The sequence below is a fragment of the Electrona antarctica genome (assembly GCF_951216825.1).
Source record: "Electrona antarctica genome assembly, chromosome: 12".
Taxonomy (NCBI): domain Eukaryota; kingdom Metazoa; phylum Chordata; class Actinopteri; order Myctophiformes; family Myctophidae; genus Electrona; species Electrona antarctica.
The window spans coordinates 27,305,536-27,319,119 of NC_136793.1; the positions used below are offsets into that span (position 1 = coordinate 27,305,536).

The window sequence follows — 13,584 nt, forward strand, 5'->3', positions numbered from 1 at the left end:
CAGGACATGTGCAGCATTTTGTACAAAACGGGCTACTCCTGAAAACTTTGGAAGGCAATCTTAGCTAATCAGTGTAGAATCTGAAAAATCAGGCTCGTCTTGATCACATGACTACAGAGATCATGTGTACCGAGATTTGGATGAAATCTGTGCGACTAACATAAACAATGTGTTTTGCAGAAATCGGCCTCATGGTGGAGCTATAACCGGCAGATGTGGAGGGATGCAGGGAAAATGTTTTTCCATGGCCTCTAGTGAGTGCGCATACATAAGTTGTCGATGCAGTTATAGGTAAAAACAGGAATTGGCCTGTTATAGCGCCACCGTGAGGTTGATTTGGGAAATAAATAGTGGCATGTCGTCCTCGGCCTAGTGGAAATGTGCGTGTATAATTTCATGGAAATTGGACACTGTGTTTGTGATTTGTGGCATTTTGTTCGAAACGGACCAATCATGTGAGCTTTGGAAGCCAATCTTAGCCAATCAGGATGGAAGATGGGAAATTGTGCAGATCTGTGTTGATCACATGACTATGGAGATAGTGTATACCGAATTGTGTGATGTATGGATAAAATGTGTACGAGTTATCTACAGAAATGTGTTTTTTCATGGTGGCGCTATAACAGGCCGTTTAGGAATATTTGGGGCAGAAGTTCGTCGTTGGCATCCAGGGAGTGTGTGTGCACAGTTTGGCATGGATCGGGCCAACTGTGCCGGAGATTAGCTGATAACGGACGGACGGAAGGAAGGACACACACACACACACACACACACACGGACGGAGTGCAAAACATACTCTCTCCCCATGCCTTCGGCCTGGTGGAGACAATTAACCATCAATGGCAATGGCATTCATATTTCTAGTGAGAGAGGCAGAAATACAGACAGAGGTTCTAAACTAATGGTATGGATTGGCATTACATAAGAGAAACAAGTACAATATGACAATACTAATAATATGGCTTTCTGTGCTCAAAATGTTGCTCTGGAGCAGGCCTGGACTGGCCACCAATGAATGGGCCGCCCCTATTGCTTTAATATGTTTTTGGGCCAAATGTCAGCTGGGATACATTTTTGACCCAGTCCAGCCCTGCTCTGGAGAGGGAAGTCTGGAGCACTCTGGTGGAGCTGTTGCCCCCGCGACTAGACTACGGCTAAGCGGTTGAAGATGGATGGATGGATGTGCTCAAAAACGACAATTGGGCAGAATAGCCTTACATTTGATATTGGTGTTGATAAGTGTTTTATGAGGGAAAGAGATTGCGCATCATTAATGGTTTTCAATGGAGTGCTAAACCCAAATCCAGACATCCAGTAGATATTTTTTAATTCCTACTTTTGGAAGTGTTACTATAGAGTACTTATGCTTCTATAATAATAATAATGTTTCCCAAACACTGGATTGGGACCCATTTGTGGGTTGCGAGTACGTTTTTATTTCAAATGATTAATGAAAAATCTCAAAATCTCAAAACATCTTCATATAGCCTATTATGAGAAAAAAAGAAAGAAACCTTTAAGGAGTAGCCTATTGAAAATAGCTTGTAGATCTGCTATTTTCACTAGTTTGGGTCCCGGGGGAGACATCAAATTCCACTTTTGGGTCACAAGCTAAAAACTTTGCGAACCACTATAACCGCTATAAAGCAATCTGTACAAGCACATGCACTTGACTTTGATTAATCGCTACTTAACCAGGTGACAGCCAATGATGTATGGGGCTTACCCCTTACATGTGAGCACGTGTGTACAGTAGCCTACACGTACGTTTGGAAGATTGCCAACAGAGGTTAGGTGTGAAGGGAGCGGGCGGGTGTGATGCGTCTGTGTTGGACACACAGAAATGAATGCTCACAAGCGCTATGAGGCACAAATGCACACTCCAGACCCCACACCCACCCACTTTCCCACACTGACACACACTTTTCATGTTCAGAGGTGTGAAAAAGAAAAAGATGGAATAGCACCTGCGGCCAAATCACTTCCTTAGCTGCGGAATTCTTCTTTTCATGTGTCCAAAGCCAGTCATGTGTCCAAAGTGCAGGTCCCCTTCACCAACTTTAGAAGGAGGGCTGGCTGCACGCTCTCGGTAACCTGAGCCTGTCAGAAGCCATAGTGTCAAAGAGAGTAAAATAGCCCTGCAGTTGAGGTGTTTCCTATTGGGAAGTATAACTATACATGCTAGGAGGTGTACACCCACCCATGCTACACACACATAAACTGAGTGAGTCTGGTCTGAACCAACCAGAGTCCTGCTGAGTAAAAATGCACTTCACACACACGAGCAAACTTATAAGAGCATGTGCACGAATCAGCACAATATTACTTCTGTTCTGACCACACAAATGCACTTGCAAGGGCACAAACCTCCCCAAAATATACACACACACACACACACACACACACACACACACACACACACACACACACACACACACACACACACACACACACACACACACACACACACACACACACACACACACACACACACACACACACACACACACACACACACACACACACACACACACACACACACACACACACACACACACACACACACACACAAAGCCATGTAACTGATTCCAAAAGAGCATTGAGCACGGTGGATAATTGGTAGCACTATTGTGCTCCTCTTCAATGGGCTGGTTACCCAAGAAGCCTCATGTTCGTGTTCATGTACATTTGCTTTGAAGGTGGCGGACACAAAGAGCTAAACCCTGCCCAGAACAAAGCCCTGGGAGACCCTGCTTTAGCCACAGAGGGCTTTCATGGAAAGCAACAGAGATAAATGGTCTTCTTCATATCCCAAAAGGACGGCAGTGTGTATATGCAGTGTGTGTATTGTATGTGTATGTGTTTGTGCATGAGTAGGAGTATGCACAAATCCACATGAGTGCTTTAGGGACTGGGCTGCTCACCATTAAGCAGACCACAGGAAGTATTTTGTCAAAATACTTCAACACCTCTTCTTTTGAAGACATCAATTTGAAGCCATTGGCCTCAGGACACATCCAATATTAGATTGAATAGGACACAAATCTTGAGTTCTTATCAAAAATAATGATCTATGGAAAAATTATATATATCTACATATCATGTAGTTTATGTGACAAATGTTTTTCTGCCTTTTTGTCCATGTACTCCCATTATAAATTGAAATATCATCAGTGTTCAAACTGATTTAAGGCAGGGACAGCCATTTTTGGAGTAATGTATTAATCTATAATCTTTACTCATCTGTCCTTGACTGCTCGTAAACTAAAATCCTGGGTCGACTTTGGAGTTAAACTGACACTAAGGGTTTTACGGTGTGTCACAAGCTCACAATATGGCAAAGTAGAGCTGCCCACCACCACAGGGTCTTGGGTTTCGAATCCACTGCGGTGCATCCGGCTTTGTCCGGGCGGGGAGGGTGATATTTGTCACTACACATGCATATTCCTATACAGGCTGGGGCGGCACCTGTCAGCAGGGAGTGTTGGGCAGGACGAAGGCTCTAGTCTACGTCCTCCCGTTGGGGGTTCCTCACTGGCAGGTGAGCCAGTAGGATTAGGATACAACAACAGCAGTGACAATACACAGAAATGTTTGTGGGGATGGTATAACAACTAAATTGGGGAAGAAAGAAAAAAGAATAAGAAGTGAAAAGAATATATTGTGTATATATACAGTTTATTTATATATATGTAAATACACAAGATCATTTGACTATTTTCTATTATTCCATCTCACTGCCAAGATAGCAATCTCTTTTAACAAGAGAATACAAAGCTGCTCCTCGCCAAAGCTCTCCGGGATAATGTAAGAACCTGTGTTAGACGTGTGCGCACACATACGCCTGTACAGTGTGTGTGTATCCCTGCTGCCCAAGCAAATAAACACAAGCTTTTAGCACAATAGGGTCTCTCTCTCTCTCTCTCCCTCCCTCCCTCCCTCCCTCCAACTCTCTCTCTCACTCCAACTCTCAATCACTCTCTCACTGCCACGCATGCACGGATGCATGCACTTGCAGCCACGGACACACCACTCACAAATAAACTTCATTAACATTTAACAATAGCACTTCACTTCCATGGGAGCTGGAGCACGCAATGCAACAGGTGCGCATTGCATCACAGCATGTATAGTTCTGTATAATTGTGAGGAATAGTGGTTACGCTACAGCACATGCTAATGCAGGGCTGTGGTACCTAATGAGAGGTGAGGGCCTGGCTATAATTTAAGGGTATAGGGAGGAAGCATTATAATTGGCCATTGGACTGTAGTTTTGAACTGAACAGGCCTGACTTATGTTCAACTCAACACTTAACTGAATTAAAGACCCATTGAAATGAATGTGAGAGCACCTGATGTGTGCACCAGGTCAATCACATTTATAGGTTGTTCAAATGGTTCCAGTAAGTTTAATGTCTTTGTTTTTCGACACAGTAAAAGTGCTATATTGTTAATTAAAACTGAAAAAGTGAAATAATTGACCTGTGTATTTATAATTTGACCCCACACAATGTTCTCTCTTCTCCCTCTCAACCTATTGCTATCTCAAACCTTCCTCCAATTCCTTCCTTCCCTATCTACCCATCATGTCCTCACTGGCCGCCCTCTCGTTCCCTCTGTCTGTCTGTCTGTGGCTGGTCTTTCCGTCTGTCTGTCTTGTCTCTGTGCCTCTCTCTCTCTCTCTCTCTCTCTCTCTCTCTCTGGAACAGCAGATGGAGACTATGGCCCAGTTCTGCCTTTTGTTCTGGGTCCCCAGAGGGACTCGTGGCTTTTTGGACACAGCTCAGCTCCACATATCTCATACAAAATGCAAGGGCCTCACTCTTCATTAAAGGGAACCCATGGAATGCACAGATCCGGACTATATTTATTATTACAATATATTAGCACATGTGTGGTGTAAATTATCTTGAATGCAACTTCTGAATTGATTATTGTATTATACCCATTGACTTGAATAAATGTTGGTAGTGGTTTTAATACATGTGTTTTAATATTCTTATTCTTGATTTAAGAACAATTTAATTTAATGTGCTTTCTAAAACGTCTAATTGTACTGCTTTGCACTAATGATGCCTCTACTACTCTGTAGTACTACACGTGTCAGTGTGGCTGTCACTTGATGTTGGCACCTGTAGCTTGTCTTAATGTCACAGAACCATGTGGCAAATTCCTCCTGTTATGTTTAACTGTGATGTGGCAATAAAGATGATTCTGACGTTACTTTATTTCTAAAATGAACAATGGAAACTGATTCAAAGAAGTGTATGTTAATGTATGTATAGAAAGAAAGTTATTATAGTTTTTTATTTCTTAATAAGAAAGAAAATTTTGTGTTATTAGCTATGTAAGAAAGAAAGAAAGAAAGAAAGAAAAAAATGAGCCAATAAGCCAATTAATGAACCTGATGCAAATACAACCCTGACGTCTTATAGCAGTTAATGGGATGGGACATATATATGCATAGGGTATAAAGGGCGAGTCATACAGGAGTATATGACCACCAAAGTGTGACAGGTTGACAACATGAGCAAAAAGTGAATTTGAGTTGAAACAGGAGCCAACTTACGTTAAGCGATCCTATATATAATTATGTTGTAAGCCTATGGACGTTGACGGGCGTTTTTTTTGTCTCTCTTTTTCAGTTGTTTCTCAAGTTCTCTTTCCACGCGCTACCGTTTCGCCTGGAGCACGGGCTGCCGCTATGCCGTTCATTTTTATAACGCCCATCGGTGAATAATTAATGTGCGGGTGTGTAACCTCAATCCACCAAGCATCCCACCTGTTGAAGATGCGCTTTGTCTGCCCCCCTATATCTATATAGACTAATTACGCAAGATAATGGACTCTATGTGTGTTTTCATTGTCCTTAATGCAATTGCCATGCATGGAGTTGTTAATGTTAGATCATAAATTAAAGCTTATAAAATAAGCTAAAAGGACATTCGAGTATGCATTTCCTCCATCATTATACTGGAGGAAATGCATACAAAGATGCACAAATAGCATAGGCCTATACATGAGCACACTTATGTGTTTACTGTAAACAAATAAATAAATAAATAACAATTAATAATAATAATAATAATACACCCCAGATTGTATAGGCTAAACTGTATCAAGGCTTCCCGCTATCAATAAATAACTGAAAGTGCATGGGCAAATGGGTTAATTTAGGTATTTGTAAGAGGGTGGAATTATAGGCTACTTATACACCCCACAATGGTGGTCTCCTTTTTAACAAGCACCTAATTGCCTGGCTATTACCCAAAAAACCCACAACTTTTCTTTCAGTTCAGTCTAGTTACAAATTACAATATGAAACGCACTGCTCAAAATTCACTTGACCACGAAAAACAACCGAAACTTGATCGTCGCAAACTCGCAAACCATCGCTGTCACTGTCATCTGAGTCCCCAACTCCCTAGACGGTCTCTGTTCATATTCAGGATAAACGTGGAACCTGCATAAAATCCTGTAAATAATTAACGCCACACAGCAACAGCATTATATTCCCTATTATTCCATGCCTTTCCTGCCAAGAGGCAAAGGAGGGGGCATGGTTTGTGATTGGTCAAAACCAGTGGGTGGGAGACAGTGACAACAGGTATGATCATAAATAATTCCTAGATTATTGTGTTTGTTTTTTAAGCAACATATTGTTACGCATATAGCATAAACATTGCAGATGAATCACAAATAGGTTGTTGGAAAAAGGGTGTAGAATAGATGTTGCTATGACACTAAATGAGTCACGCAGCAGGTGCATGTGAATTGCCAAAGTAAACTGCATGCGCACTCGTTTGCGCGCGTGCGTTTAGGGAGAGAGAGAGAGAGAGAGAGAGAGAGAGAGAGAGAGAGAGAGAGAGAGAGAGAGAGAGAGAGAGAGAGAGAAAGAGAGAGAAATAGTGGATAGGGCGGGGAAGGGCAGGCGCGGCGTGTGTGTGTGTGCTGTGTGCTGTGTGCTGTGTGTGTGTGTGTGTGTGTGTGTGTGTGTGTGTGTGTGTGTGTGTGTGTGTGTGTGTGTGTGTGTGTGTGTCATGCAGGTCTTTTTACTCGAGAAAGTGTGTGTTCCTCTCTAGCCAGGTCCTCGGGGACACGGCGGGGACCCGCGAGCGCTCACCAGCTGACAGCGCGTGCTTCAATGCGGCCATCCAACACCTTGGACCACGAGCCTACCAACAAAGGCCTGAAATTAATGCACACTCCCCCATTACCAAATGAAACACAATGAAGGATAACTTTTCCAAGAGAACCATTTAAAAACAAAAGTTGTCCTTTATATGTGTTAGGGACCATGCATGCAGGATATAGCATAGGCTGCCTGCACTATAAAGTTTGCAGCTCTTTTATAATTTATTAAAATGCTTGAATTTAATAGAGAAGTATAGTTCACAAACTTTTTTATTGTATTTTCTTTATTTGGCTATATTTGGCCTGTATAATAAATCATACCCGTGTGAAGTGAGGAGCGTTAATATATTAAAGTCTATATACTCATGTTGCTATATGTGATGTAATGATGATGTAAAACAAACGGTGTCAAAACAAACATTAAATTATCTTTATTGTTAATGGGATTTAATGTTTGTGTTATAGGGACAAAACAAACATTAATTTCTCTTCAAAATTGTCAATGGCGTTTTTAAAACAAACTTTGAACTAAAAACAAACATTAAAGTAAACCATACCTCAAAAATAGTCCAACTTATTTTATTTATTATATTTGTATAGAGGATCTACAAGCTCCTAACGCATCATGATGAGCTTGCCTATTTTCAAATATCCGATTGCATGGTTAAACTAATTTATCTTAACCAATTTTGCTTGGGACCCCTGGAAACTCTCTCAAGGGCCCCTGGGGGTCCCGGAACCACACTTTGAGAGAGAGAGAGCTGACTAAAAGAGTATCAGATCAATCATCCGATCACAGGCCAGAGGGCGCGTGCACCACCAGCATATGGAGAGCGAGCGCGTGTTCTACACGTTTTACGCCGCCGTTACTTTACTATAAATTACATTGGAACGAATCTCAAGTGTTTAAAAATGTCAAATGCTGAAGTATGGGTTGACGTATGAGTTTTAGGCATACACCGATCTCCATCGCTTAAGAACACATGGGAGAGAGAGGGGTTTACTAAATAGGCCTGTTGTCTGTTACGTTATTATTTTAAGAGTTGAAAGGCCTCTACATTAGCATTAGAACTTTATTGAGGTGCAAATCCTTTGGGAATTAGGGGAACATGCTCTTATCGTTTTATCTTTACATTTACACCCAAAAAGGCTTGCATGCATGCAGCGTTAAGGTGCATACTAACTACTCCTCCCCTCCTCCTCCTACTACTAATAGCCTATTACGAACTATAATAGCCATAATAATAGTTAAATATAATAATTGTTTTAATACACACTGATCTAATAATAAGAAGAATACGAATAATCATCATCATCTTAATACTACTACTTGGGTCTGGGCCTACTAATACTAGGCTTTATTTGTATTTAAAAATAACTATGAAATGGACACACGTACTGTATAAGGAATTCAGTAAATGGGTGATCAAACATGTAATAAGAAAACTCAATATGGACACAGACAACGAAAATATAAAATTGCATTCTTATTTATTCACAAAATCAAATTAACAAGAACCAATGAATGGCAAAATGTTAGCTTTTCTTCAAATGTAACTATTCAAATGTAAAAAAGAGGCAAATGAAAAAGGATCAGCAATAAATACATGTCAATTAATCTCATCCAGTGAAAGTAAAAGACACACGAGTTCATTTGAAGTAAATCATTCAACAGCAAGCATCAACAAATGTACAAAAGGTTAAGCAAAACAATGGCTACATTAAATAGGCTATTTGCATCAAATTGGCATACTACACTAGCAAACAAAAACGAAATAGTATTGTTTATGTTTTGGAAATAAATCTCGTTTGTCAAGCCTCTGGCTCGTGTGTTTTAAAGTGCACATCGTTAACTTTAGAAGTTGTAAAACAAATTCATAGAGGGTCTGTCACGTACAAAAAAATGAACGAAAGAACCACGGCAGGAAATAAGAATTATAGCTACAAAACAAATTATATTTACATTATAAAAGATCAGCAACCATCAATAACATATAGGCGATTTTCGTGGAAGACAGATTTTGGTCGGAGTGACGTGGAAGAAGCCCATGGCAGTGCTATATGCGACATGGCAGAGGGGTCTTTCACCCACGTCCCCATAGAAAAGGGATCATACGATATATCTATTGGCAGAACCCAATTAGGCCTATCTGACATAAAAATAGTCTTTAGTTTAAGTATCAAGTTGATAAAATAGATTTCTCAAACCCCCCCCCCAAATTACATTTTCGTTTAGGCAAAATTCCTATTCCCCATATTGGATTTTCTTAAGAGCAACTGATGATTGAGATTGACACGGTTTGTATTGGAAGTCTTTTTGTTGCAGGTTAAAAGTTATATGCATTAAGAGTCTGTGGTTGACTTTAGAATGAAATGGTGTTATGGTGGTGGTGTTTGCGTAATTTGAGTTCTAGGTCATCTTCTTCGCTGGAGTGCACCTCCATCTGCATTTCGTCCGAGTCACTGAACTGTGAGTGTGGTGAAAACTCTCCATCACTTCGTGGCGAGTGTTTCGACTCAACCCCAGAGGATGATGGCGCGGGGGAACACATCGCTTCTTCTATCATGGCGGAAAAGGCTTCGTCGAACGAGTTGGACCGAAAGGGAATCCCGTTGATTTGAACAGGTAAGGCTGCGACAGAGACCGTGGCTCCCCTCCGACAGCTTGTATCATTCTCTGCGTCGTAGTCGGTGGTGGTGGAAGAATGCATTAGGTCACACTTTGGCGAGTTGTTGCTAGAGATGCTGTTGTTGTTATTGTTATTGTTGTTGCTGTTGTTGTTGTCGTCTTCGTTATTGGTGGCGTTGTTCTTGGTGGCGTTTTTCTTAGTCGGAGGTGGCCCTTCTAGCAGGTCCGCCAGGGCGTTGATGTAAATCTGCGCCATTTGCAGAGTTTCGTACTTGGAGAGTTTCTTGTCGTTGTCGAACGCCGGGATGACGCTGCGCAGCTCGTCGAACGCGTGGTTGAGGCCGTGCATCCGCCTCCTCTCCCGCGCGTTCGCGGCTGTGCGCCGCTGCTTCTGGACGCCGCCGAGCGGCTTGGAGGACGGAGCTCTCTGCCTGCCCAGAGGAGCCTCGTCGCCGCTGGAGGGAATGGAACCGTTCAGGCGGCACAGCTCTCTGACCTTCAGGGAGGAAGGGGAAGGGCTCTTGGCAGCCTTTCTGTAGCTGGGTGGGCTGGGGTGACCCGAAGACGCCGTGGAGCCACTTTCTGGAAAACAAAACCAAAGCAAATGTTTAGAATAATGGCTAGTGTAAAGAAAAAAAAACAGAAAAAATAAATAAAGTTAAATCAAAGCTATTGCATTGCAATTAACAGCTAGCTGTGGTCATATTGTAATAATTTATAGGCTAATCAAATTAACACATTAAATGTGTATCTTATTGTGCATTGACTTAGTCCTAGCTGGTCCCTGTTTCAAATTATATAGCCAATAGTAAAACGGACCTGAACAGAACTGTACTTAAAACAGCCGATCTACAAGCTCACAACACTTCCCAATGTGACACACACATGTGCTGGTAGATCTGCTATTCTTATTGTATTTATTTTGGCAAATGTTCCCCCAGAATAGGGATGCTGCTGCTGCTGTGGTCAGGTCAGGTGGTAAAAGAAGAAACAGATGCAGTGGAAAAGCCCTTTCTCACCGTTATAGGAGCCGGTGCTGGGGCAGGGTGAAAGAAGCTGGTAGTCAGGGGAGGAAGAGGCGTGTGCCGCGCAGGTGCCAGGAGGCTGCACCGGAGCCAGCCAGGCGCGTGGGTCACTGCCGCTGTCCACGAGCGCCAGGCTGGGTGGGTACACGCCGGGCTCCTCTCCTCCCCTCTCCAGCAAGCCCGAGCCGTGTCGCCTCGACTCATCCTTGTTCCATTCGTGCACGCTCAGCACTTCCATGTCTTCAGAGGCAGACGACCCAACAACAGGTAGGCTATAGCAGCGGAATGGCTGAGGTGAAACTCCGATGCAAAAATAATAATAATACCAAACTTCTTCGTTTGACACACGTCTTCACTGCGTTCTTCCGTGGTATGACTGTCGCGTGCGGGATTCCTACTCTAGTGTCTCAAGGCGCGGCGTCGGCTTAAAAAGCGGCACGCGCCTGGGAGCCCCCCTCCTTGCGCTGGTCGCGTGTTAACGTCCAATGAGAAGTCTCGGTAAACCCGAGAGAGTGGCGATTATGGTCCCCGAACCCGACTGTTTATAATAATGCCACGGTTTAAGGAGTGTTTAACGGGAGGGAGGTAAGGGGAACCTCCCCCAGGGCGCACGTGGGGGATGGTGACAGTTTAGGCGAGGAGCGTGCAGGACAGCGCGAGCTTACAGCAAGAAAAGGATGCCGATGCCTACCTATACCCGTCTGTCTGTCTGCCTGTCAAGCAGCATGTGTGTGTGTGTGTGTGTGTGTGTGTGTGTGTGTATACTATACATGACCACTGTCTGTGACAGACACTGTTTATATTAATGCCACGGTTTAAAACGTGCACGATAGATGAAATGCATATGAACTACACGAAATCATAATTCGATGATTCCCAATGTAAAATATAGGCTATAAGGCTTTTAACAAAACAGAAGAGATAGGCTACACCAGCAAGTATAGCCTACATCCAAAATATTAACCTACAGGCTTTAATTTGGCTAATATCAAATCCAAGTGACAAATCCGTCACTTGGATTTTGAGTTCTGCTGAAAATCAACAGAGCCAACTATGAGCACATAACCTTCTATTGTAATCTAGGAATTTGGAGAGCCGCGAAAAAGTTTGACCAAAGAACTTTGAGCTGCAGGGGAAAAAAAGTTGACCAAAGAACTTTGCGGCTCCTGGGGCTCGCGCGCTCATTGTCAATTCAGCGCTCTCTTCCATTCTGTGAATGCTAAGACCATCTCCAGTTTCCATTTTTCTTTTGTAGCGGGACTAAAACCTTTTGATCCGGCTCACGGAACGCCCTATCTGTAAAAAGGCCTTCACAGGGAACGGAAATATGAGCAGGGGGCTCGCGCTCAGCAGTGTTTCCATGCACACTGACACGAGCTGTATGTGGCGCGCGGCTGCAAGGGAAGAGAAAGTTCAGAGCCAGAGAAGACACATTGCGCACGCACGCACAGTCTCTCTCTCTCGCGCACGCACGCACGCACGCACGCACACACACACACACACACACACACACACACACACACACACACACACACACACACACACACACACACACACACACACACACACACACACACACACACACACACACACACACACACACACACACACACACACACACACACACGGAAATTGCAACTAATTAAACCAATTAATTAAGACCATAAGCCAAAGTTTATATATATGTATGTATGTATGTGTGTGTGTGTGTGTGTGTGTGATATATATATATACAACTTTGGCTTGGCCAATTTATTTTGTGGTTGGTTTAAACTTTAAAGCAACCATGCACCATTATTATTTCCACCCTGCATCGAATATTGGGGGGACGTACAGGTCTTAGCCCTGAGGCTAGGAAAGAAAGAAAGAAAGAAAGAAAGAAAGAAAGAAAAAAAAGTTTAAAGAGCTTGTATCTAAATCTCATAAAACGTATTGGGGCTGGGCTGGGCCCCAGTCCAAGGCAGCCAGGGGAAGAAATCCCACAATTTCAGAGATAAAACTGACATTAATCTTTTCTATTTTTATTCATGTATTCATCATCGGGACGGCTAGAGGTCTGGCGCCTAGCGTCCGCCTCCTCTCCACAACTACAAGTCCCCAACCTAAAGTGCCTGGCCGGGCTCCTGAAGCTAACAACAGGTTGGATATTGTAGCTCGCGATTATTAAAGTGTCGCAGCGACAATAGAGACTCTATGTTCCATTTGTCACGCCTGGGGGACTCTTTGGAAGAGGGGCACAAAATGTGTCCCCGCGGGGGCTTCCATGCAGTCCACTGCGCGAGGAGTCTGCGTGCTGCTGCTCTCCATTCCAGTCTCCCAGGAAACAGGCAGGGCGCGACGCCGCGCACGAGTCTGGAGCGAGTGGACGACGGGGCGAAGGAAGGGAAAGTTGATTTAATAGTGGTGCTGGTTCTCAACCGGTGGGCCGGGTCCCCCTGGTGGGCCGTGACGAGGCTAATGCAAGTGGGCCAGTTCAGAACAATGGGTTGCGACTGACAGACAGTTAAAAGTCCGCATGCACTCCTCCTAAAAGAGTTTAGTTTAGCCATGAACGTTTCGGCCAATGTCACATTGTGTGTCACACACGACTCTGTGACCAAAACGTACGGGCTACTGTAGGGCTTAGCCTACTATTTTCTGCCTTAAAGTAGGAGTAGAGCAATGTCGTGCGGACTTGTAGGCTAATGCAAGTGGGCCGCCCCGGGCGCCCGCCCGGCCTGCAAATAATTGGCAAAACGCAATTGTATAACTTGTAATATCCGGTAATAGGCTTAGCCTATATATGAAATGGGCTAA

The 13,584-nt window shown here is 43.4% G+C and overlaps 1 protein-coding gene across 1 annotated transcript; it reads right to left on the bottom strand.

The window, feature by feature from the left end:
• Positions 1-9,497: 9,497 nt before the first annotated feature.
• Positions 9,498-11,026, bottom strand: atoh1a (atonal bHLH transcription factor 1a; the record flags this gene model as incomplete). Its single annotated transcript, XM_079516935.1, has 2 exons — positions 9,498-10,345; positions 10,783-11,026. The coding sequence occupies 2 exons, from the start codon at positions 11,024-11,026 to the stop codon at positions 9,498-9,500; spliced, it is 1,092 nt and encodes a 363-aa protein (XP_079373061.1).
• Between the last annotated feature and the right edge of the window lie 2,558 nt (positions 11,027-13,584).